The sequence below is a fragment of the Centroberyx gerrardi genome, chromosome 8 (genome assembly GCF_048128805.1).
Source record: "Centroberyx gerrardi isolate f3 chromosome 8, fCenGer3.hap1.cur.20231027, whole genome shotgun sequence".
In the NCBI taxonomy this organism is placed as follows: domain Eukaryota; kingdom Metazoa; phylum Chordata; class Actinopteri; order Beryciformes; family Berycidae; genus Centroberyx; species Centroberyx gerrardi.
Window position 1 is genome coordinate 21231125 of NC_136004.1, and position 26950 is coordinate 21258074.

The 26950-nt window shown below is 41.0% G+C and overlaps 1 protein-coding gene across 1 annotated transcript in view; it reads left to right on the plus strand.

Annotated features, from left to right (window-relative positions):
- The window catches only part of oxct1a (3-oxoacid CoA transferase 1a), a 55564-nt gene that overhangs the window by 21623 nt on the left and 6991 nt on the right, over positions 1–26950 (plus strand). The window contains exons 8-15 of the mRNA XM_071894801.2: positions 6202–6309; positions 6712–6826; positions 7401–7495; positions 8235–8283; positions 8610–8682; positions 10731–10806; positions 21847–21936; positions 22850–22930. Of these exons, the coding sequence (XP_071750902.1) occupies positions 6202–6309; positions 6712–6826; positions 7401–7495; positions 8235–8283; positions 8610–8682; positions 10731–10806; positions 21847–21936; positions 22850–22930 (687 nt within the window). The remainder of the gene's footprint in view (positions 1–6201; positions 6310–6711; positions 6827–7400; positions 7496–8234; positions 8284–8609; positions 8683–10730; positions 10807–21846; positions 21937–22849; positions 22931–26950) is intronic.

Consider the following 26950-nt stretch of genomic DNA (forward strand, 5'->3'; position numbering starts at 1 on the left):
TATCCTCATGTTAAGCTCATCGTAAACTAGACTAGCATTTCATGATATTTGCATATCTTAGAGCTCACTATGTTATTGATCTTGATGGCAGTGTTGTCCATCTGCATTGCCTCAAAATGTTGCTCAAGAAACATGGCTCCAACTTAAAATGCCCTCCCTGAACAGTAGCTGACATACTGGGCGTTTTGGCCGTGCCATCTGGGATGACGTGGCACATAACATCACTAAGGCAGGCTGGCATTGACATTGTCTTAGGAGTGAGGCAGATTGGTATAGACTTTAATTCTTGTTCCATGCTGACATTGACTCTAATGTGACTGATACTAGAGCTGGATGACTGTAGAGCTAAGGTATAACAAAGGCAGCTGTAGGTCGACGAGTGGGGAAACAGAGGGAGGGAAGAAGGGACAGAGAATAAGTAAATAGAGATGTAGGGAGGCAGTAGAATGGAGGACAGCTTTACTGGAAATATGCACAAGATTAACATTTCAAATGGCAAACGCATGTTATCCGCTCTGACGATAAGTTCAACGTTGATGAAGACTTATTGAATCACGTTGCGCGTAGGCTTGTGTCATTTGAAATATAAACATTGCCAATTGAGCTGTCAGTGTGGTGTTCCTTTTGAAATGTTTATGATTCACGGTGCTTCGGTGTACAATATGTGACATTTGAAATGTAAACATTTATTTATAGTTCCATTAATGTTGTCAGGCTTTGCATTGGCTGGCTTTGTCTCCCATTTTCCGGATAACATAAAGGCTGCCATAGGCCAGGCAGGCTTCCACTGAGAGGAAACAGATTGCTTGTGGTGTCAATATTCTGGGTTAGAGGATGGAGCCTGAGCTGAGCCCCGAAACTGGCAGCAGAGCATGGCCGAGTGCCCACACACACACACTCACACACACACGCACACACAAACGCACACACACACACACTGGGAGGAAGATGGAGAGGCTATAAATACACAGGGTAATGAGAGTGTGGTGTTGCTGTCATCCTCGTGCTCTGTCGCCTGTAGCCACACCGTCTCTTTCTCATTGTCACATCTCGGCACACGCACACACACGCGCGCACACACACACACACGCTCACATACACTGCAGACAGGATGGATTATGGGCTCAGGTAACCCCACAATTAAAGTATTAGTTACTAGCGCTATTACAATCTGTGTAGTAGTGCAGTCAAGATGTTGAAAAATAATTTCTTTCTGCAATACTATAAATCCGATTTAAAAATGAAAAACAATACTTGAAGTCAATGATTCCATTCTCAGAAATGTTGCTGTTTTGTCAAGGTCTATCAGTTAACTGATACATTTTTAATACATTTCCATAATAAGTTTTAACTTCATGCCAGCAAGAATTTTTTTTAAGCCCCAGGCTGAAATACTTGGTGTGCTTCCATGTCATGATTTAAATTTTGAAGCCCACGTTAGAAATATCACCAAAATTGCCTTTTATCACCTCGGAAATATTGCAAAAGTGCAACCGTTTCTCTCCCAGGTAGATACTGAAAGACTAATGTATGCTTTTATTACTAGCAGGCTTGACTACTGTACTGCTCTCCTGTCTGGTCTACCCAAGAAAGCTTTAGATAAACTGCTGATGTTGTACTGGTGTTTGAATCACTCAGTGGATTAGCACCTGAATAGATGTTGGATATGCTTTTAAGGTATAATAAGGTATGTTCCTTCTCGATCCCTCCGGTCCAGAGACACTGCTTTTAGTGTCTGTGGTCCTCGCCTCTGGAACAGCTGCCAGAGGACCTGAGGGCATCACGATCTGTCAACACTTTTAAACAGAATCTTAAGAGATACCTTTTTAGGTTAGCTTTTGCAAGTATGTGTTATTACAGTCATAGCTAATCTGACCTTGATTTTGTTTTATCTAGTTTTTAAGTAATCAGTTTTGTTTTAATCTACCCCTTTTACTGTGCTGCATTTGTCTCTGTTTCACCATGTTCCCAATTATTATGCATTACTTTTTATTTCCTTTTTATCTATTTTATTGTCTTCTTTTTTACTTATTATTATTGTTGTCATTAACATTACTACTATTCATATTGTATCCTAATTTTCATTCTTGTATTGCACAAAGGGTGTATTGCACAAAAGGTGAGAATGTTGCCCTAATGATGAATATGTGTGCAACCAGCCCAAATCAATACTTTAAGTGGGAGAGCGTTGAGTCAGTGCTATTGAAAGGTCTTGTGCCTTTGAATCATTGTCTGAAAGCTGACTGGTGATCTTCATGTAATGATCGGCATGTCAGTCAAAGCATGCGTGCACATACACACTTGCACAATGTACGCACACCCATGCAAACAATTTGTCTGCTAGTGTGTGTTTCTATGTGTGTGTGTGTGTGTGTATGTGTTTTTGCATGTGTGTGTTTGAGAGAGAAAGAGAGAATAAGTCTTGAGTGTTGAGCCCTGGTTTTGCTTGTTTCTATTGATCGGGACTGAGAGCTTAACATAGCAGTTTGAGCTATCAATAAAACTATAGGGGAAAACACAAATCCAGTTCTAACATGGAAATTTGGCCTGTCCTTGTTTTTTTTTTCCAGGATCAGTTGAGTTAGAGTTCCATACATCATGAAATACGGTTTAACTGTATTGTAGCTGCACTGCATTTTTTTTTGTTGTGGGTGAGCAATCGTGGGTAATAAGCAGGGCAAATTTCCCAGCACTGTTTTAATACACGTAGAGGAAACACTGTACACACATACACTGTTGGTGGTTTATTCTAGTAATCTGGTAACAGTGTGTGCCCATCAGTTTGAGACTAACAGGATTTGACAGTGCTCACAGCCCAAAAAAGCACAAACTCACAAAAAAAAAAGGTTGGTGTGTCCCCAGAGGGCACTTTGATTCCCTGTATCCTCCTGCCAGCTCACTTCATGCCTCACGCTGCTCTCATTGATGTGAAAATCGTTCTACAGATATAGGAATATCAATGTGTGTGTGTGTGTGTGTGTTTGTGTCTGTGTGCGTGCATGCTTGCTGCACACGGCTGCTCATTTGTGTGCGAATGTGTGTGTGTGTGTTTGTATGAGCTTTTTTTTTTTTTTTTTTTTTTCCTCCGTTGATCCTCCTGTCTGAACTAGCATCTGAACTACATCTGAGCACCGGTGCAGCCGGGACGCATCACCTAGATGAAAGGACCAGAAGCTTGTTTATATACACAGCACATTTAAATTGTATGAGCTTGTTATTGTGCTGTGGCTTAGCTTTGGAAGGCTAATTGAAAATTAAACTGAATGCAGGATTTGCTTGTATGTGTATGTCAGAGAGAGACCAACAGACAGACATAGAGAAAGAGAAAGACCTTTTTTTTTTTTTTTAGGTGTGAAAATCCTTTGTGCACTGTTGGACTCCATTTGACTGGAGAAACAGAAATTGAGGTCAGCCCCTAGAAATGAATTTCATTTATCTGATTTCTGGAAATTCATGCCATCAAACATGTAAAATTATTTCCACGGCCCCAGTCTTCCCTATTTTAGTACTGCCTTAATTGTGAGGAGCTCGGTCTTGCTTGCTGAAGACATTTCTATGGCACTCATCCCTCTCACAGAAGGACAGATCAAGCCCTGAGAGAAAAAAGATGTATGTGGGTGTGTGGTATGTGGGAGTTTGGGAGTGCTGTATCAATCCTGCCGAGCTACCAGTCTCGTCCCTCATGGCCTCCTTTCCACTGCGGAGCATCAGAGATTTGCCATAACCCTACCAGCAGAGCCAGAAAAAGAGTCTAAAATCACTTTACTGTCCTGAGTGGCCTCAGCTCACCACAAACCAAAGCCTGTGTATCCATGACAACGCTAAGATGGGATCCGCTCTTAGCCATTGACTCCTCTCAGTCAGCGCTGAGTGCTGAGGGAGGAAGTGGAGATAAGGAGGGATTCAATTCAATTTGCCTGTGAACGCCCGCCTGCCCCTCGTGTGAGAGGAATAAGTAGGCTACACTCTCAACGACACGGGAGTGAAGCATGGAAAAGTAGAAGAGGGGGCGAGAATTATGTTGTCACGGTTAAGTCCCCTTTTTCTCCCCAGAGATGTAAAGATAACTCGGGTGCTCTGTTTTTCTCTCTTTTTTTTTTTTTTTTTTTTTTTTTAGCATCCAGAGCACCCTGTGGAGTTCTGCTAATTTGGTTTCCTCTCAAGTGTTTTTTTCCCACTCAAGTGTTTTTTTTCCCACTTTTTCCCCCTTACAGTGCTAGTACAGCAAGTGATGTGTCTTTTGTTTGAAAAGAGAAAAAAATCAATTCGCTAAAGACTGCTTAGCCCTCTGTTGAGCCCTCTCCAGCTTAGTTTTATTCTCATGTTGATAGAAAATTCCAGGGACCACTGTGTGTAGTAACATGGACTGCTTCTCAATTTGCACATCACACATGACTGGTAGGAGCCAGCACGCTAAAACTGGACAACATGTTGGAGTGGAACCCACACATGCAACTCCTCCTGCACACCTGTATTTAAGTGGAGCCTGTAGGCTCTGTTCATAGCAGTTCATAATGTTACTTAAGGAGGAGGGAGCAGGTGTGTTCATTGTGGGCTTTCAATCCCAGTCACACTGACCTGACTCTCCTCAAATCAATAGCCATTTCCATCTGTGTCTTGTTAGTCAGACAGAAATACCCCTTATGTACACTCTTGCTGCTCTCACTGGACACTTTTTTTTTTTACTTAGCATAAAGGTGGGGCACATCTATCTCAGAATCATGGATATATTGCTTGTTAGCCATCTGAGCCACATAGCTTTTTATAATGAAGTTTTGCTTCGATCTAAAATTAATTGAGAATGTGAAAATGATAAAGTGTGTTAAGAAATACAGATGTAAACATAAGTGGCTGGTCTCCACTGTGACGGTTATCAAAATAAGCTGAGCTGAAACACAGCCCTTGTATAAGAGTTATGAGGCAGAGCTTGTGGAATAGGCCTAATAATAAAAATGTATTGCTAAACATTTTCCACATAGGCAAGTAAAAAGTGGAAGTTTCATTTGTTTCTCATGTTTGACTCACCCTAAGTCCTCCAAAACCAAAACAATCACCTCCACCCACCCCTACTCTCCATTGCCTTTCATCCCAGGATCAGGCTTCCTCCCCTGGGCTTGGTGTCTCGCATGATCCTCTTCTCTCTTCAGTCAGCCAGGCTGGCTCAGGCATGCAGGCAGCTTATAATAGACTCAGCAGAGTAGCCAAGAAAATAAATGCAACACCTTCTCCCTGAAGTATCGACATTGTCCTCCCTGGAAAATCATGACAGTATGAAGATTTTTTAGCCCCTTCAGATAATATCTGGAGAGCAAATGTCATCTGCTTATATTGACCCTCAGAGTTAAATTAAGTTTAATATCAACCAGAATCTACTCAACTCGTAACAAATGTCTACTATATATGCCTAAGAAAATCCCCCAAAAATGACCAGACCACAAATCTTTTATAATAGTATATACAAAATCAGTATTTACAGTTGTATGGATCAGGACTCGGTGTTGGGGCTTACGAAGTTTAAAATCGATCTTCAGATACTGGAAGATAATAGCATAAAACTCAAGGTGATTGTCCCCCATGAAGAAATCAAGGGAGGCACTGTGGATTGGCCCCAGTCCATCTGTCCGTCATGCACAATATCTCAGCTGCCACCGATTGGATTTTCACAAAACTTAAGGGAATGATGCGTCTCTCTGATCAAATCTGGCATTTTCTAAATTGCACCGGTTGGCTCAAGGGGGGCGCTACAACATTTGCTTACTAGGTCATTTGTTCGCTCGTCCATCTGTCACATGCAATATCTCAAACACCACTGATCTGATTTTGACAAAACTTGGGGAATTGATGCATCTCACCGCTGCATTACAGCATTCCAAATTACACTGATTGGCCCAAGGGGGAACTACAATTACAGCTCAAAACAAGCCTCATCATTCGCGGGCGATAAGATGTTTACTGTTGCCTTGTTTCTTTTTCGATTAACCTACACAACAGAAAATTACTTTCCCCAGAGAAAGCTTAAAATCCTGTGCTGGTCTATATCAGTTAATCTGTTAGGCTTCGTAGTTGGATAGGCAGAGGTTATTTTCTGGTAGAGCGATTCTATCAGTGTATGGTTTCCTTATCTCAACCCTAATCACCAGGGCCATGAGACATTTTACAGAGGAGGGCTGAGCTCATCGCGCTGTCTGTGTCTCTGTGTAGGTGGAGGAGGTGGTGGATGTCGGGACATTTGCTGAAGAGGACATCCACATACCCAGCATCTACATCCACAGGATCGTTCAGGGAGCCAGCTTCGAGAAGAGAATAGAGGTACACAACAATGCCTTTCAATGCATGCATGAATGGATAGTTCAAACATAAAGATGTGGATCCTGAGCAGCATGGAGTGTTTTCATCCTCTCTGTAGTCCCTGGATTATCTGTCACTAGTCCCACTGTGGAAAATTACAGTCCCTGAAACAATTAGTTGAATGAATTAAAAATAATACATCATTAATCCTCTAACAATTAATTTCCGACTGAGCCTTCCTAGGCAGGTTTTCTGTCAGAGAATTTATGATTCATTGTTGCTTGTCTTGCTCTTATCCATGTATGTGTCCTTGCTGATAAATTAACACGTTGTGCACCATACAGAAATAGTCGTATTATTTTGTCTTCATTTCTCTAAACATCCTTTCCCCTGCTTCCTCTCGTTCTCTCCCTCTGTTTCCAGAAACGCACGGTAAAGAAAGGCCAGGACGCGAAGCCCAAACCAAAGAAGGACTCTGATGTTGTTCGAGAAAGGATCATTCGCCGGGCTGCTCTGGAGTTTGAGGATGGGATGTACGGTATCCTTTAAAAAGGAAACTCAAGCAGTCCGCACATCACAAAGTCCCACTGACCCTGTTCTGCCCTGTGGACTTAGTGCCTTATTTCCTTTTAGTACAAATTAAAAGAAAATTAAACCAAGTGTTAGCCAGTAGCCATAGAAAAATAATGGATTTTTTAAGAATATTAAGAATAATTGGAGCCTTTGCACCAGTTGATTGTGCTGGTGAGTTATGAATTGCACATGTTGTTTTACAGCATTGCATGTTTCTTTTCACACCGTTAATGCAAGGAGTGACGTGGGCTAATGAAATATCTAGACAAGATTCTCGGATAGATAATTCACTTAAAATATAACAACATTAGTTCTGAAAGCAGCCTAAAGAGTCTTTGTGTAGCGATCTGTTCAACTTGGTGTAGGTCAATTTTATTTGCTGTTTTAATGTTTTGTGAGGTGAGGGGGTCCAGTGTAACCCATTAGTTTCTGTCAAACCTGCCGTCACCATAATGCATGCTTCTCTTCACCTTAATACATGCTTTTCAGTGTATGATTTTGTATGAAATGGTTATGATCTTTGACAAAGAGCCCATCAGCCAACCTTGGTATCGGCATCCCCATGCTGGCCAGCAACTTTATCAAATCTGACATCACTGTACACCTCCAAAGTGAGAATGGCATTCTGGGACTGGTAAGACACCCACACATTTTTTTTCCACAGGCTTCAGTGTTTTGAATTTCATGGAAACACACTAATGAGTAGCATATTATTGCCCCTTTGTGAAGGCAGTCGTTTTAAATGGCAGTAAGCGTTTGAAACTGAATTGTGCTCTAAGCATGCAGTTAGTTGAATGCCCATTCTTTTTAAACAATATCATTTTTAGTTGGGGTCATCATTTGAAATGTGCTGGGTTTGTTATGTAACAGATTGTGGCGGTTTGACACTTTCTCTTCAATTTCCTTTTCACAATCATTATATGCAGGCTGAGCACTCAACAAAGGCTGCTGCTATGGCAAGACTTTCCAATCAATTGTGTTGACAGGAGAATGTAGGCGGCTATGCTAATGCCTTATTTGTCAAAGTTTCTCCTAATTATGAGTGTCAGTTTTAGAGAGGTGCTGCTGGATTCTCTCTTCTCCTCTCTCCTCTCTCCTCCTCTCCTCTCCTCTCCTCCCCCCTCCCCTCCCCTCTCTCCTCTCCTCTCCTCCCCCCTCTCCTCTCCTCCTCTCCTCCCAAAAGGATTGCTCCTTTTGTTGGACAGAGAGAAAATCAATGTCTCATCTAATCAGAAAGATGTGATTGTGTCTGTCTCCTGACTTGAAAGATCATGGTTGGTCAGGCTGAGTGACACGTGTGTGTGTGTGTGTGAGTGAGTGAGTGTGTGTGTGTGTGTGTGTGTGCCTATTTACATTTGTTCCTCTCTGTGTAGGGCCCATACCCCACAGAGGAGCAGGTAGATGCGGACCTGATCAATGCTGGTGAGGGTTGTCCTGAGCAATAAGTATTTAAAACATCAGTATTTAAAACATGTCGTGGATGGTTGACACCTCCTCAATTTCTTTTTCACAGCCATTATTTATTTGCTGCACATTATTTTTTCAGTTTTTGTTTATTACCATTGATGTGTGTTTCTCAATTTCCCTTTTTATATATTTTCCTTCTGTTTAGGCCTTTTTGTGAAGCAATTTGTGAACTCTGCTGTTAGATATGTGCCTTTATAAATAAAGTTTATTGTTATTATTATAAGTAAAGCCCAATATTATTTTATGCAAAACATTGAAACGTGTATCCTCTCCCTCCACAGGGAAGGAGACTGTCACTGTGCTTCCCGGAGCTGCCTATTTCTCCAGTGATGAGTCATTTGCCATGATCAGAGGGTAAGGCGGTTACACCCAATCTTCCAAAGTTACTGTACCGACTAAAGGTTATATACACTATTAGATTCTCAGATATATATACTTGGCATGTCTGGATTTACATATAGAAAACTACATATTTTCTATTAATACTGGGTGTCACACTTATTGGTGTTGTTTGTGCTAAACAAAATCCAACATTTTATATTTTCCTCAATATTTCCCTCATGTCAATAGTTTCACCTGAGCCCCAAAGCCAGCTGTCACCATAAAGCAGGATGTGGGACATAGCCATGATTTGTAACCTTTGGATATTAGCAAATAGATATTGTCGCCAGTGCAACCAGACGACAGCTTTGCCAATATTCCCCTGGTTCTTATTGATTTTCTAGTTGTCTGACATGGCCCACCCACCCTCCCTACAGCATCAGTTCTCTTTGTCCACCCAGTGGAAATCCAATGGCGCTCATAAATAGTGCTGTCCAACAGTCACACTGGCGGGGACCAAACGGAGCCCTGCTGTGTCTGTGTTTTGTGTGTATGTGTGTGTGTCTGAGACTGTGTGCATGTGTGCTGTTGTGTGAAAACAGTTCAGACAGGAGTCTAGAGTCACTGAGAATGAAGAACACAAGAGAAGGAGAACAGTGTAATGGTTTATAAGCAATGTTGCCTCTAAGTCAGTGGTGTCCAGTCCCGTGGCATGGAAGAGTTCGCAGGGTTTTATTCCAAACCAAACACCACACCAGAGGATTTCACTGATCAGCACGCTTTCAACCAGAGAGGGAGGAACCGACTAGTGAAATCAGCTGGTGTAGTGTTTTAACTTTTCTGCCTACCTGCCAAGAGCTAATAAAAAAATATTTTTTACTGACCAAATTAATTAATATACATTTTCATAGAAATATGTCACCCTATTGTTTTCAAGGCTAATTTGTGTACAGAATCAGGTTCTGTAGGAGTAAATTTAAACTTTTAATTTATAACTTGCTCACTCACTTATACAATGGGTGTTTTTTGTCTAAGTCTTCTTCTTTTTTTTCTTTTTATTGGTCTCAAACCTGCTATGTGTCGCCACATGGGAATAACATTCAGTTTCTATTAGCATTAGGCTAGCTCACCATCCAGACAGTGGGGAAACGGTAATGAGGAAAAGTTTGCAGAAGTTTAGACTCGACAGCTTTGTGTATAGCGGCGTAGCAGGCAGCAGATCAGGAGCCTGTTTGATACAGAGCCATTGTTTTGCTTTGAGTTGATTGGCTCATGGTCAGAGAGGGTGTATGGTGGCCAGCAGGGAGCCATTCAAATGTTATCGTCTCAGAAAGTAGAAAGTTACTGGCCAGTGTGGCAGGGTAAAACTTACTGATTTACCCGCCAAAGGCAACTTTTGCTAGCATTTGGCGGTTCGTGGGTGATCATTTTGAGTAAAGGAGGAAAAGCAAGAAGAATTTCCCTACGGAGATCAATAAAGGATTTCACATTACTAGAAAGGTGAAACAACCAACTTGTCCTCAGATTCAGATCTATTCTCCAAGTACTGTACATTCATATGTAACAGGCGTTTGACCTGGCAGCTAGAGTTGATAATACTTGCACACAAACAGACAGCAAGTGTGCAGAATACCAAAGATTGTTTAGGAACAAAACATTTTATAAGATACAGTAGAATAAGAAGGGAGAAAGTAAATGACAATCTCGGTGCTGGCCTGTCAGTTCTGATATATTCTGCTCAGCATACTTATTGCACCTGATCTCCTATCCAGAGAATAGAGGAGATGTGAACATGGTTATTATTGTAATGACATTTGTTTTATTGTCACAAACACTCAAATTAAACTTCTAGACCAAGAAATTGATTGTCTTGTAGCAAATTTCCTCTCTGACATGAAAAATGCATGATGAAAAACTGTTAACATCGCAGTCACATCAAGAAACCCATCAAGTATTACTGTGTTCAACTTGTTTTTTTTGTTTTGTTTTGTTTTCGTTGTTTTCGGTGGATTGATGAGCTGATACATTGAACTACTTCAGAAGCTGATGGTTGTCTTCCTCTGTTGCCTCGTCCTCCTCAGGGGTCACATCAACCTGACAATGCTGGGAGCCATGCAGGTGTCGAAGTCTGGAGACCTAGCCAACTGGATGATTCCTGTAAGTTTGGTTTTGATGCCACCTCTAAAGTATTTATACGTATTGATCTCCGTCCCAAACGTGGAGACTTGGCTTACTGGGTGACTTTAATACTACTGGCTTTTCTTTCGATCTTACTTGTCTTTTCCCTTTTATTCCTTTTTTTCTCATTCAACCCTGCTGTCTTTCACCCCTCCCCTCCCTCTATTCAGTTCTTGACATTCAAATCTTTCCTTATGTGTCATTTACCTGGAGAGCTTAGAGTGAATTATAATTTCTTGTTTATTTCATGCACAGTGCCCTCCTGCATGTCTCACAGAATGAGATGTCTTGGTTTGATTTACAATCCCCGCTAGCCTTAGTTGTTATTATTCAAGAACATGGAGATGTGTTTGCGAGTGCTGTAGTATAATGGTTGGCCAATATTGTTACTAGATGTTTCGTGAGGTCAATTGGTCTCGAGACCCACAGTGTCCTCCAGTCTCCCCAGTGATTACCAAGGTCAAAAACCCATTAAGGGCCTATTCACAATGTGGGAGGGCTCAACCAGAATGCCCCTTGGCCCGTAGTGGTTTTCTACTCGACTGAAGTGTGTGTGCAAGGTTGTTTCAGCAGGTACATCATTTTAAAGATCCACCTTTTCTCAGCAGCCGAGAGGATATAGACAAGAAGAGAACAAATGCAGAGTATTGAAGATAATACAAGTAAAAACATCAAAAGAACATATTGAGAATAATACATAGGGCTAATATATGTAAGGCTGCATTATTGTTGCACTTTTTATCATGTTTGAATAGTACTCTCTGCACAGAAGACTGTTGTTGATTTTGATCGCAAAATTTTGCTACATAATTTGTGTCCTTAGCTCTCCAATTGTCCTTGTTTGTCTTTGGTAATCGATAATTAACTGGTACTTGATTAAGCGTGTTATGTTATGCTGTTGTCCAGATGTCGATGGCCCGCTCTGGAGCTTTTTGCCTATTCAGGTGCAGGGAGTTTACCTCGCCTGACCGTTAGTGCTGGGCAGTTTGTACATCAAAATAATGCAGCAACACACGCACACATACCTCTCTCCTCACCTCCTTTCAATTTTCATTATCCCCTCCTTTGAAAGGATGGATGGAGAAAATTACATTTCCCCCCTTCTGCGATAATGAAAATGATTCACTATCTAAAGATGGGTACATGGCGTGAAATTGGAAATGTTTTACGTAGGAGTCGGAGATGCAGTACTCTCACTGTGATTATGTTGATTTTGAACGCTTTTAATATGCAAAATGCAGATGAACATTTTCCAGTTGAGGGCTTTCAAATGCTTTTACAAGTGATGGTTGCCTATCTCCACTCAGCCTGAAACATCTGGAAAAACAATGGATCGAGGGAAAGGGGTAATAGAATAAAGGATCACATTATGGACACAGTGTGCTTTTTTGTCATTTAGCTGTTACAGTTTTATTAAGCTGTCCTAAACGCTAGGGCTCTTTCACCCAGCAATTCAGAGGTATTAGTACAGCGTGAATATTTTGAACATGCCATAATTGTTTTCCGATTCCACCATGATTGAGTAAAAGAGCAGTACCTCTGATGGTACCGGATGTTTGTTGAGTGGAGTTAACGATGATCTGTATTCTTTGCGAAACTTAAAGGTTTCTCCAAAATTCACATTCACATTTCATTCACACCCTCTGTTTTAAAATGCGAAGGATACAGTAGTTTACATTTTAATTGACATGGATTTTAGCCTTCTAAGTAAATGCGAGTTTTCACTCGTCCCTTCAGATCGATGAGGAGTAAACAGATTGAAAATGAGGGAGAAAATAACATTCGAGTTGAACTGAAATGAAAGCAGTGAAAATGTAATTGGTCAACTCAAATTAAGCTAATAGTTTTTTAAATGAGAATTCAATTGCCAGTTCGATGGTTAAAAAGACATTAAAACCAGAGAAAACAAGCATTACATCAGACATGTATTCTCCCTAGAGGCTCAGTCTAACTACAGCTAAAGTGCTGCAATGGTTACAGCCACTGACTATTAAAATGCAGTTACTTGCTCAAGTGCTGATAAGGCCTGATGGCAGCTGTAATGAAGGAGTTGCCAAAGAGCCCAGCATTTCTTAGGACTTTCTTCTGCTGTGCTCTAAACACATAAACATGGAGATGGTAGTATGTTGTCATTCATGACGCGTTACATTATGTTCATTAGCTTGGCGTTCAGGCTTGCCGCTGAGTGTTGACTGCCAATGATGATTTTTGCCTCAGGCTTTCTTGACTGCATCCTTGAAGATTCATTGATCTTAACCATGCATGTTTGTTTCCAAATATGTTCAAGGCAAAAGGAGACACTGTATACAAATGCATCCGAGCTTCTTTAAAATGGGCAAACGTTGCATTTTACTAAACTTTGATGCACAATTGTCAAATCTCAGTTTATCATAAATTAAATTTTTGTATTAGTTATCTGTAGTAGGGCATACCCCTCAATGGGGAACCCATTCATTGCTGTGGGATGGCATGGGGCAGAAGGTCTATGAGTTGAGATTTGTGCAGCCAAACAACTGAATTCGAATTGTGTTCTGAATTTGTATGTGATCAGTGAAATTGAATGTTGACATGATCAGATTTTTTTTTTTTTAATTGAACTTGTGTTTACTTGTATGGAATTCAGTTGTTCAATATTCAGCTTCACTTTAATTGAAATTCAGTTTTAAAATTGCTTTAATATGTAAATTTTGCAAACTGTACTCAACCTTTCAAAGCCACAATTTCAAATTCAGCTATTGAAAGCCTTTCAGATTGTGGCAACATTCAGTTACTTTGGAAAAGCAGCAGCTTGCAGATATAATCAAACTATGGAAGCTCTGAAAAGCAGAAAAAAATAGACAAAACTTAGATGTTTGGATCTGCCCAGAACCATTTTTTTCTAAATAGATTACCAAGCAACAGGTAAAAAAAAATTGCCAGGATCCTTTTTCTAATGTTTACCATTTTTTCTCTCCTGTTGCTATCTCAATATATTGACGTAGTTAGCAAGCTAATGGGTAGCAGGCGCTGCTCCAGCTGGCACTGCACTGCACTAGCTGGCAGACCCAACCCAGAAGCAGGGAGAATCTTTTTTTATTAATGATTAAGTATATCAAATTTCACTTTTCAAGTGATCAGTGACAGATTGCCTCTCAAAATTGAAGGGCAAAAAACATGCCCCCCTCTCATGGTGCAATAGAGGTGCTGAATGTCTGTATGCCATTATTTTATTGCCAGTATTTCATTGGTGTTATCCAAGTTATGCAACATCACATGAAATAAGCCAATTAATTGCCAACAGTGACAGTGCTTGCAATGCATGTGTATTGATTTAGGGTCAGACATATACATTTCCTGTCAAATTGAGGGGGTTTGAGTGTAGGAGAAATGTACACAAATCCAAACTCAATTTGATGCCATAAAAACATGCTAGAAACTTACACATTGATAACACATAGCCATATTCTATGGAAAAATCTGTATGTTAAAGAGTGGAGCAGATTAATATTTTCATTCTGAGGTAGACTGAGGTGGATGAGTGCATATCTGTTGTCTAGTTTTCAAGGATATTCCTTTTCAAAGGGGCAATGACATGTTTACACATGAGTATGGTTAACTATAAGTCTATAAGTAACTTACCCCAGTTCCCACTGCATGCAGTCAGCCTGTTAGATGCCCCCCCAACACCTTCTACACACACACTACATGCACACAAACACTCAAAACACAGCAGGTTCCCCTTTGGTGTTGTACAGTGAAGTAAAGATGTCAGAAACAATGAATATGCCATAGTACTCTAATATTCATTGTACAATATCTTGATTTGAAAATGTTGGGCTCATAAAGCACAGCAGGGAGAGCTGACAGTGTTTCAGCTTCAAAGGCGTTGTCATTAAGTAGATGTACTGTAGTAGAGTTGATAGAAGGGGACGCTGTTTTTTCTGGGTGTCTGTTGGGAAGAGGCTTGGTGAATTTAATGCAGGGAGAAAGATCTCCTTTTCATTTTCCCAATCGACAAAAAATATCTTTCTCTACTAGCTTTCTTTTTCATATCATAATACAAGGCTGTCACTTTCATTGGTTCATCATTCATAAGAGTTATATTCACATTAAAGGTAACCTTTAAATGGAAACCATGATGTAACCATCACTTAACCATATTAATAGTCTTGTCAGACATCATAACTTGAAAAATGAAACGCCCTATTTTACCTCTCTTTTGATCAAGTTGTTTGTCTTTGTCCCCAGCAAAGACATATTTTCAGGTAAGCTAAAGCATACTCCTTATACACTTATGCATGTCTGCACATGCACACAGTTCTTAAAATTATGAGAAATTGCCTTTTGTCATTACAGGTCAGTCTTTGAATAGGTCTTTCCACATATCTACTGTATACTTATACCTTTCAGCCTCCCAACCCTCAGTCAGCACTTTGTTATTCTAATCAAATCACAAAGTGCTTGGCAAATGTTTTACCTAAGCACACTACTTGTTACCTGAATAAACTTTGTACTTTCATAGTGTATTGAATAGGGTTGTCAAAAGTATCGATACTTCGATAAGTATCGAAACTAAAAATTTGAAACGGATACAATACTCATTTGCAACAGTATCGATACCAGCAGTGCTTTCTCTTAATGAAAAATCAAACATATTATTTCTCCGCCTCCACTAGCCACACACACACACACACACACACCCTGCACCGCTGCCCACAGCCCCTCCTCTCACTAGCAGTCAGCTGGGTTGTTGCTTCAGTCAGCAAACAATGCTACAGAGAGGTGCCGACGAAGGGGGGTAAACACGTCAAACTTGGCGAAGCACCTTAAGGACCGACACGCCAGTCTATATAAAGAATTTCGAGAGGTTAGCGAAAGCTCCCGTTTCAACATCACTGAAGCATTAAACATTTATCATAAACGTTAATGTTCCCTGCACATCATCCGTTTTAGTTTAGCTAGCAAACCAAACGTTAGCTACAGAGCTAGCTAACGTTATCAAGTAGGTTTGCCAGATGCCCGGTTTTCGACCGGACTGTCTTCGACCGGTTTTCAGATGCATTGTCCGGGCCCGGTCAGAAGGCTCGACCGGACGTTGAAATGTCAGATTAAAATCATTCTGTCAATAATAATCCACTAACTCTAGCCCTGCTGATTTTTCCCTATCATTGGTGGGTATCTGTTGCTTCAACAAGCTAAAAGTGTTCTGATAGGCTGATGACTAGAACAGGGGTAATCTGCTGTGTAAATGCAAAGTTTTGAATGAGTTTTATCGGCCTACGTTATGGAGAAGCTGTCTGTCTGTCCGTCCATCTGTCTCGTTTGCACCGGGATTTCCCCCTGCGTTGTCGGATATTAAGAGACTAGTTTGGATCTCTGTGTCTGTGTTTTTTGCTTAGTTGCTTACAGTTTATGCTGCAGAGGCCAGGAGGCAATATGATGTTTCACATGCTTGTGCAGTATAAGCTCACTCCCCTCAATAAAAAAGAGCAAATCGTGACGGCGATCGACACCTGTCAATCAAAAATGTGTTGTTTGATCTCAGACAACTTTAAAATATTGTTAAGAAAATAATATTTAAAAAAAAAGATTGAAAATTCATTTTTTTCCCCCGTGGTATCGAAAATGGTATTGCATATCGATATTTTCCTGGGTATTGTATCGAAGTTAGAAATTCTAGTATCGTGACAACCCTAGTATTGAATACCTTGAAGGCATTTATTGTTATAGCCTACAACTAATGCACCTTTTAATCGTCTTTGGCTCCAGCAGTACTGGCTTAAAGATCTTCAACAGTGTACAATATTTCAAATATATAAATTAGAATTTCAAGGGGGATCAAAAGGTTGATAGTCGTTGTGAAAGCCCCAACATTGGTAATAATTTATTGTGGTATATTCCATTGTATCTCACCAGAGTTATGTAAAGGACACAGTAAACAAGTATGTTGCCCAATCACTTTGAGCATGGAGCCCATTGTCTTCCTGTCGGTCCTATCTCTGCCTCTGGTGCTTGTCATTAGTTGTCTGGGTAATGCAGGCTCGCTGCAGTCCGTCGCTATGTTATTAAATAGAGAGGCATTTATATCAGACAGCGGAGATTGTCAGAGAGTTTGAGGGGGAGAGGAAGGAAGCCAGTTGGTAAGTAGGAACTTGTGGATTTTGAAGGGGGTCATTTTCTCTGTTTTTTCTGCCGCGGACTGGAAAGTGAACACTAGGGCTGCACAACAAACAAGAGGAAATCGTATTTTGTTGTCATGGTAACACAAAAAAGGCAGGCTACACTTAAGCCTAGTAAAAGAAATACAGTGGTAGCCAGAATATGTTTCCCATGATGCATTCCTCCTGCATTTGCTCTACAGCAGCTGTATCAATAGTAAATCCGATGCAGCACCCTTTTCTTACTGTAAAAGTAGAACTGGGTAGACATATTGGAACGCCAATCTTGAGTCTTTGAAACAATTTGTTGCCAGATTGTTATTGTGACTGCTGATGGCTAAAAAGAGAACAGAATTTGAATGCAAAGCTTGGAGTAAAAGGTGGGACTTGATATTGCTACACCTGTTGCCCCCATTCTTCTCAAAGAACAAACTGAGTAGCTCTCCGAAGGTACTGCAAGTGTAGAAAGTAAATCATAGTATAAGCAAGCATTTTTGCCCAGCTATTCCATCCGCCCCTTCATGCCTCCTCTTTTAAAAAACCTATTATGGAAAGCCAGGCTTGTGCTCCATCGGTGGCTCTGTGAGAAAACCTTGTTGAATGAGTTGGACTGACTCTGTCATTGTCTCTGCCCTCACATGTTATGATAGGTGTCATCCCAGCAGAGCTTGCACTGCGGAAGTCTCATATTAGCTTGATTCTGCATCACTGATACTCCCCCCTGCAGTCGAACGCATATCTCTCCCTTTTAAAGTCATTACAAGAATGGCGGTTCCATCTCTAGCGTGTTCCTCAACGCCTATTTAATTAGCATATGTGTAGGCTACTGTATATCTGCCTCTGGCAAAGATTAATTTCAAAGGGAGAGTTCAATGAGCCAGTAAAGTCAAATGGATGTTTTAAGAAGAAAAACGAACATCTGTGGGAACTAGTGCAAGAAAATTTTCTCATTACTGGATCTAATATGAAGCAGTGCAATAGATAACAACTTCAAAATTAACATGGAAGTGGCTTGTGAGTTCTCATACTCATGTTGTACACATCTGAATAGAATTAGGTCTATGTTATGCAACGATTCATTCAAGAGTTAATTTTGTATGAGCCTGCTCTTATGATGGTATTTTGAGCAGTTTTACAATGGCTTTGTTTGACGTCTTGCAGAATGTTATCATGTTTTGTGTGTTTGGTAATGAAATGTGTTCAGGAGCAGCCTTTCAGGTGTCCTTGTACCCCATGGTGCCAGGATTACAGCAGGCAAAGGGACACAATCGGAGTGTTGAGGAAATTAAAAACCTGTGAGGCTTCAGTTGGACCAGCAAGGTTAATATCATCAAAGCTGTGTTAATTAAATGACTAAATTACTCTTGCTCTTGTTGAGCACTGAGGCAGTGCATATTTCTCTCCGTGGATATTGTCCCGACAATATTTTCTCTCCATTTGGCAGCCTTCCTACAGGTTCTGCTGGTAGAAAGCCAAATACTATGACAACCTCCATATTCAAGATCCTCCATGAAATTATTGGCTCAGTGGAATAGCATTCTCTAAATCTGAGTTGTATTGAATATGAAGAGGCAAGTAATCTTGAAAGGACCAATTTTTGTCCACCACAGTCAGGTGAGCAGGTTTACAGTAGCCTAGCAACCACACTGAGCCAGACAAAACAAGTCTAGCCCACAGCCAACCAAAGTTTAGAGCTTGATTGGATTTAATAAAATCACTTTAGTGTGCAGGGTGGAATAGGTTATTAGCTTATCCCATCTTCCCATCTGATAATTTCTTCCTCTTTCTGTCTCATTCAGTCACACACACACACACACACGATAAGTTTGACTTTTGCTACATGGAGCAGTTTGGATCAAAGCTGGCTCAGATAACCAGATGCAAAGCTGTACATCAGCGGCAGTGCAAATGCAGCCTCTTCCACCTATATAGGTCAATGATAAGCCTCAGTGGGCAACACAGTCTATACCTGTCAGTATGTCTCCACTGTGATATTATTTTTCATAGTGTTTACCATGTAACAGGGGCAGAAGCATTACCGAGACATTTGATCCTGTACACACACACACACACACACACACACACACACACACACACACACACACACACACACACACACACACACACACACACACACACACACACACACAACAGCCAGAGTACAGGTACCAGAGGGTCGAGGGTGTTTTTTTGTTTTTCCTACAATGGGAAAGATTGGATGATGCATGAGGGATTGACTATAGGTGGATTTTTGATGCTGTACGCTGCTGTTACTGGATACGATGCATCACAGTCACCGTAGCTGTTTCATTTCAAAGCTAGCATTCATTCAATGGGTGATGACCTATGGCAATGCCAAAAGCTTGATAGCTGCAATTTAGTTTGCCACTATTGGCCCAAAACATACAGCCAACAATTATTTTTTCTAGTAAAAGGTGGCTCCAGTAGGGGTTTCATTGCCCCTAGAGCTACCCAGGATCATTTTGTTCTTTTCCCTCTAAAGCTCAGCACTGTTTTTGCTCTCATATTGGTCAAAACCAAAAGACTATTAATTTTAACCTCATGTTTAATTTTCTAATGGAACAGGTCCCTTCTTTCATTAACAGCAGCCTAGTGGCTGGGTGGAGTCTATTATCGGATGTCTGCTCTGGCTAACACAGCTGTAAATCTAGACTCGCTACTCTCAGGTCAGACACGGTTATCTCCGTAGGGCCTATACACACACCACCAGGCTCTTTTACTGCCAGAGAGTAAATTAACATTAATGGTATTAAAAAGGCCACAGTTTCCTTTCAGGGTGTCATCTAAAGAGTCACTGTCAGTTGAGCCAGAAGGTCAACCCCAAAGAAACTGCTTAACCTATGGGTTAAGCTTCCATGGGTCGCACCCAGGCTGCTTTTATATATGGTCCCCTTTTATGTTTTGATCCCAACACACACAAGGCTCAAATTCTTTCACAGACTCCATTGGGAGTTATCTTCATTTGGGAGGGGAATAATGGTAGAGATAACATTTGTCATTAATATAGAAACTACTTTAATGACAAGACTCAAACTAGTGTGTGTGTGTGTGTGTGTGTGTGTATAAGCATATGTGTGAGCTTTTATAGTAGTCTGTCTCCAATGGGTGGTGCATAAGAGAATACAATAGGTAGCATAGTAGGTAACTAAACTATATGAAATGAAATGCAACCATGTTATTAAATACAACCGCTCTCATGTCCGCAGTCTATGTTTTTCCCCACTTCCTCTACCCCACCACCCTCCAGCCCCCACCCCAACTCTTCTTTCCGCTCTCTGTTGGTATCTTATACACCCAGCTGGCCTCCCTTGAGGCAGACAGTATCCCTACGATGCACCATGCTTGGCATATATATCCTCCGGTTATCAAGCAGAGAGCAAAGCAGGCTCTTCACATGATTGATGAGCAAATGGGATTTTAATTCAGTTACTCAGCCATCACCCTGTGGCCATATCTGCATGTCAGCCTTCCTTATTTGGAGACTTTCCTTATTGGGAACAATGAGTGACTTGAAGAACATTTTTCACCCAGTTGGCAGTTCTGTTGTGCTGATGATTTTTCGGCGTGCTTATTTTAAAAATGTACTTTGCCTGGCCCCCATTTTAAATGAAACCAGCATGATTTTTTATAATGTTTCATAGTGTTAACTTAATGCCTAGACGATAACATGGCCCATATTCATAAAACTCACCAGCAGGGTTAATGACGCGGTAGTGGGTAAGACCGTGACAGTAGGCATTTTCCCTGTTCATAAACAGAGTTTACCGCCTCAATTTTACCGTTTGTGCTATTTTGGCACCACCGCCCACTTCTGATCATTTGCATGTCCGTAAGCAATTCATAAAAGCTCACCGTTGTGCAAAGAATACCACTTGCTCTGGCAAGGTGGTATAGTTCCAACTTATCATTTTCTATGTTGAAAAAAAAAAGCTTCATCAATAACCAAAATATCTCTAACAGCTATGTTTTGTCAGTGTGTTTCAGTGCTCTGCTGGAGAGAACAGCTGTCTTTGCCTTTCTGGCATATCTAGTTTGTGATCCATTGTGCTTGCATGGATGATCAGGGGGGTGATTAATATGCAACACTTCATTTACATATTGATTTTCATTGGCTTTCATCTGTGCCACTGCAGACAATAGCGCCACGGTAAAGTGTGTCTGCAGCGGTAGCCACCGCCACGGTAACTTTATGGATCACCTCAAGTAACTGTGCCAAAGTTTTTGTGCTCCACGACGCGGGTACAGCTGAGTTCTATGAATATGGGCCCATGGGTCTGTTGGGATGGACGCTACAGTAGTAGCATTTAGTTATCTTCAGCCTTCACAGGAATTATTGTGTGGTGTTGCTACTGTAATGAGTAACCTCACCACATTTTACTAATTTTACCCTTTCCCCTCTCTCTCTTTCTCTCGTTCTCTGCCTTTCTCTGTCTCTGGGTATGACATTGTATTCGATGTCTTATTAGAGCAAGGATGAAAGTAGGCTTTTGCCCAGTACAAAGCAATGAAAGATATCCTTGCGTTTGAAGACACAGGCGCACAACGCAGCTTTGTAAGTTTTTGTTTTTGTGAGGGAGGAGGAGTTGCATTTTGCAAGGCTATCAAGCCAAGTGGCTAGAAGAGAAATGGGTAGTGCTGTTTTTTTTTTTTGTTGTTTTCCCTGCTCTGACTGAATGAATGGCTGTTGTACCGTTTTTGTTTTCTTTATTTGCTGTGAGTGGATTTTATGGAAAATCTGTCATGACACATTGCATTTATTAATTTTGGCAGAATAAATGTATGTTGGAATTCAGAAGATGAATAAGTGAATGAGATACATATATAATCAATCCCTCAATCAATAATCAATTTCCATCCTTAGGGTAAGATGGTGAAGGGAATGGGAGGAGCCATGGATTTGGTGGCCAGCGCTGGAACCAAGGTGGTGGTCACCATGGAGCACTCAGCCAAGGTGTGTATATGTGTAAGCATGTGTGTGTATTTTTCATGCTTGTTTCGTCTATCATAGCCATCATCAATTACCCCAAAAGACTCTCTCAGGAATCAAATTCGTGATAAATAGACTATTTTCTTTTCCCATGTAACCTAAATACCTTCGCCGGCGTACCTCGTGTCTGCTTCCTATGGTAATGAGTGTGAGAGTGTTATGACTGATTAAGGATGATTCTGTTAATGGGCTGCTTAATGCCTCTTTACCACAGAGCGCCAGCTCATCCTGATGGGGTTTCGTAGACAGACAGTCTCCTTCAGTCTGTTCTTTGCCTTCAGCTAATTTAAATACAAGTCTAAAATTGGACTCAAGGTTTTGGGGAACAGCTGATCAGTTAGACTGGTGCTGCAGTAGAGATAAATCATCCCACAGGCCTGGTGCCAGCAGCAGTGGACGATCCAGCTGAATTGGTTTACTTTTAGAAAGTCCAGACTGACATGATGCAAGGGCAATGCAATGTTCTGCATTCATAGAAGCATACTGTTTTTTTGCTAATGGGAGTCTGTCTGGCGCCCAGCTACAGTCCAGATGGTGCAACAGGTGAGCATAAATTTTCTGCCCTGAAGCCTGCGTTCATTCATGATTGGGGGAGGTGGGGGGTAGAGCTGTATGAAGCGTGCATGTTTGCCTCTCAGGCAGGCTCTGAGGCATTGGGACGTGTGTGTTTTTGTTAAAGCTGACTGGCGGGGAAATGGAGACACACATGGGATATGTGCCCATATACCCTTGGGGGATACAATAAGTGTACGTAACCAGCTGCATCCCTGAAGAAAACACACACACACACATTTCAAGTGACTGACAGGCTGAACATAAACTGGACAAATGACCTCCAGTTCAACCTTCCTCTTAACCCCCTACCCTTCTCTTTCAGGGTGGGAAGCACAAGATCTTGGACAAATGCAATCTGCCATTGACAGGGAAGCAGTGTGTTGATCGGATCATCACAGAAAAGGTGTGTGTTTATCAGTTTGTTATATTTGCATGTATAAAGTATGCAAATTTGTATTCATCAACCTGAATTTAAATGGAAGCTAATTGGATAGGTGGATGGATGGATGGATATTATTTATTAACCACAGGGTTTAACATGAATTTATTTGAAAAAAATTTATATTACCATGTATAATTATGGAAATTCATTCTCACTAACCCAAATTTTAATGGAAGGTAACAGGGATTGAATTGATGGCAGCCAGCTGCCCAAACTCAATTCCGGTCCGTGGTGATCATTTTAGTCTCATTTACATGATCCTCATGGCAGTTTGAACCAATACCAAGAGTTACTCAGCCATCACCTTGTGGCCATATCGGCATGTCAGCCTTCCTTCCTTACAGTCCCTACAATTTATGACCTGACTTATTCCTTTACAATTTTTTTTTCTTGGTTTATTTGCTTTTAATTGACGGCGGGCAGTTCGCTATGCAAAGTATTACAGTTTCCTTCCATTCAGGAGTGATTGAATGAAACTGAAATGTAATAAGTTACCTTTGGCAGTCACTGGGTTTGTCTCCCTATTTTATCAACAGCCAGTCAATTCTCTAAATATGTCAATAATAAACAAGACACATGGAAAGAAACACAAGACACACACATTGTATCTTTATCTCTCAATTACAACACACACACACACACACACACACACACACAAACAAACAAGCACACAGTGACTGATAGATGGCTGTGATGCAACAGAGTGACATGGGTAGATGGAAATTACATTTATTCAGTTAACACTAATCCAATCAGCTGATTTCTGCGAGGAGGCTGGATATTGATTTTTATATTTCTCATGGTTGGGGTTCGGCCTCTCTTTATGATGATGTATTTTAATGATGTTATCATCCCTACCACATGGCCCAGCTTGTTACTGTCACTGTGGTTACTCATGCTCACTGCTTCATCAGTACGTCTTTGTTAAACTCCACAGAGCTCCGTTCAAACACTGCTCATGATATTTGCCAAACCACAACTGAATATAGGGGATTACTCTTGAAATTTTGAACACAATCAATTGTCATGATGGTATAATCTAGGAAAATAAGGCCCAGGTTGAAAATAACCAGAATGATAGGCTTGTGCAGAATAAAAAAATGTTTTGGAGCAGCATATAAAGGGTGTGATTTTTCAGGTTTTTTTGACACATCCAATCCTTTTTAATGAGAGATTAATGGTCCTCTGGCTTTTTCTTGCTTCATTGTTTTCCTAATCACATCCCTGAATACTTGGAATCTACAACAGAAAACTTGCCACAGTTTTTAGTATGAAGACGTGCAGCATTATTCGAGTATGTATGTATGTATGTAGTGTAGAACAGTATGTTTTTTAGCTGCCTATTGGACTTTTCTTCTCCCCTTGGAACTGTCTGTGTACATCTGTTTCTCTGGTGTCCAAGCAATATTGCCACCTTATTGAAACACTCCCATTCTTCTCTGCTGTTTTTGAAAGGTACAGTTTTAAGTCCCTCCTGTGGTATTCACACATGGGAGTAGAGCAGTCTAGTTTGGCGAGAGATTAGACAGAAGCCAATAGCAATTAGTAGATGCAGTGTACTGTGCTGTGCAGCATTAAACACTACTATTATCTTTCATGCAAAGTAATACTTTGGAGCAGCACAAAGTTTGATTCTCTTTAATCCTGCTGTTCAATAAGACGTAAAGCAGAACAAATTAATGGAATTAATAAACTGAAATTATGTTCAGTAAAGAGGCAAAGAACAACCCAACGCCTAAAAGCTACTACCAGTAGAATTTGAAACTTGAAACTTTTGTGACCCCTTGTATCCCTTAGTAGTAGTGTTTTACGTCACTGTCACAAAGACGACTTGCCACTTGTTTCTCCTCTCCAGAGAAAAGACAAATATGTATACAGAAGAGGTGACATGAACTCGTCATAATGCAAACTGAATAATGGAACTGGAACAAACTTTTTTAAGGAGGTGAGTTATTTTTCCTACGGGTTCCATCAGGAGTCTGTCAGTCAAAGGGTGCTCTCTCACTTGATATTGAGTGATTGAGTCACTCATCCAGTGTTGGGTATAGCTTTGCAACTGTGGTGGCTAGTCTAGTCTGTGACAAAAAAAATGTTTTCTGCTGGCAGATATTTTAGTAGCAACTAGATTGAGCTAGCAAAGCTGTTCTTTGCATAACGGGTATGGAATTTATTAAGTTCACCCAATGCTAATGAAACGGCGCCCTCACACCTTGTATTGAGTGATGCTCGCTCATACAGTGTTTGTATCACAATGTGTGTTTGTAACTACAGAGGCTTATGCAAAGCAGTTTTGCCTAACGGATGTCGAATTTATTAAGTTTGGTCAATGCTAATGAAACCTTTTGGCTAATAGGCTACTATAATACTGAAAGTCAGCTAAACTACCAGAGTGTAGCGATGTAGTGGAGTGGTTCTACTCTTCGTGACCATACATTGGTGATGTGGTTATCCTGATTATTCCAGGAATGTAGTAACTTAAACTACAGCAACAGTTGATGCTGGGCATCATGGGTCTGTGCAGCATCTGTACTTGTCTATTCGTTTGCAAACAAAATATTCTATACGTAGGAGCTTGAAAATCGGTGGTTGCTGGAACTACTTGATTAGGTATGTGGCCGTTGAAATTGAATTTGCACCCTCCACAAAAGAAAAGGTTAGAGAGGACAATTGATGTCATATGACCCTTCATCAATGTTGATTCTGGATGTCCACTCTATCTCTTGTAATTTGGTTTTCCCCAAAGTGATGCTTGAAATCCATTTGACCATACTTGTCCCTGCTCTTGTGACCTCGCTGACTTGGAGCTGACTAGACCGAATAACGGCCCAACTGAATGACTTTGAATAATGCCTGAGGGCTTCATTGAATGATGACTGGCTTCTGAAGGGCATAGACATGGCTGTTGTCAGCCTAGGCTTTCCTAGGAAACACTGTCACATAATGTGTCAGAGGAGAGTGGTAGAGGGGAGATGTGAACAAGCTTGGTGGAAAAGAGGGAGCTAGGTGGTGTGAGCACTAGTAGGGAAATAGGGAAAATGAAAAAGGGGCTAGAGGGGGAAGGAGGACAATGAAGTGAGAAGTAGAAAGGAGGAAGGAACAGAGAAGCAAGGAGACTTGAACACTGTAATAACAAGCGTGAATTCGCAATAGCTGTGACCACGTACACAAAAATTTCCCCACCCTTTGGCGCCCACAGTTATGCACCTTTTTGTTATAGGCTACTCCCACTGCCACACCCCCTTTTTGCCAATTGGCATGAACAGTTAATCAGCTGTCCTTTGGCTCATGACCAGCCTTTCCACAAAATCTTGTGCAAGTCTGTGAATCCATTTGGAAGTTATGCACCTTTTTGCGATAGGCCACTCCCATTGCCACGCCCCCTTTTAGCCAATTGGCATGAACACAAACACACACCTTCACACACACGCACTTGACCTCCATGCCAAATTTCAGCCTCCTAGGGCGAAAACTGTGGCCGCCAAAGGGTGGGGACATTTTTGTGGACCAACCAACCGACCGACCGACAGAGCGAGCTATAGAGCTGCTGGTCGCAGCTAAAAACAGCGATATACATTGCATATAGGCCCATTTTGTTCTTTGATGTATTTTTCTTGTTCCCATGGATAACTGGCCAAATAGATAACATAATGTCACATTGAGATATTTCCAGTAGAGCTACAATGGAGTTTGATAGCAGAACACTCTTCAGCTGTCTAAAGCATTTTGGTGTCAGTCCCCCAGAATCAAAGAGCAAGGGCTTCTTTCTAGACTCACAACGTTCAACAATCATAGATGGAGAAATCCGTCATAGAAGAGGAAGAGATACCAATTTCTCCATCGACAGTAGTATCCATAGTCCATACTGCAGTGCAGCCACAAGACACGTTGCAGTTTGTAGTTTCTTGACTGGAAAAGTTTGTGCTCTTGCTCCTATTATTCCTATCGCTATTGCTCTCTTCACCTACACCCCTAACGCACCTA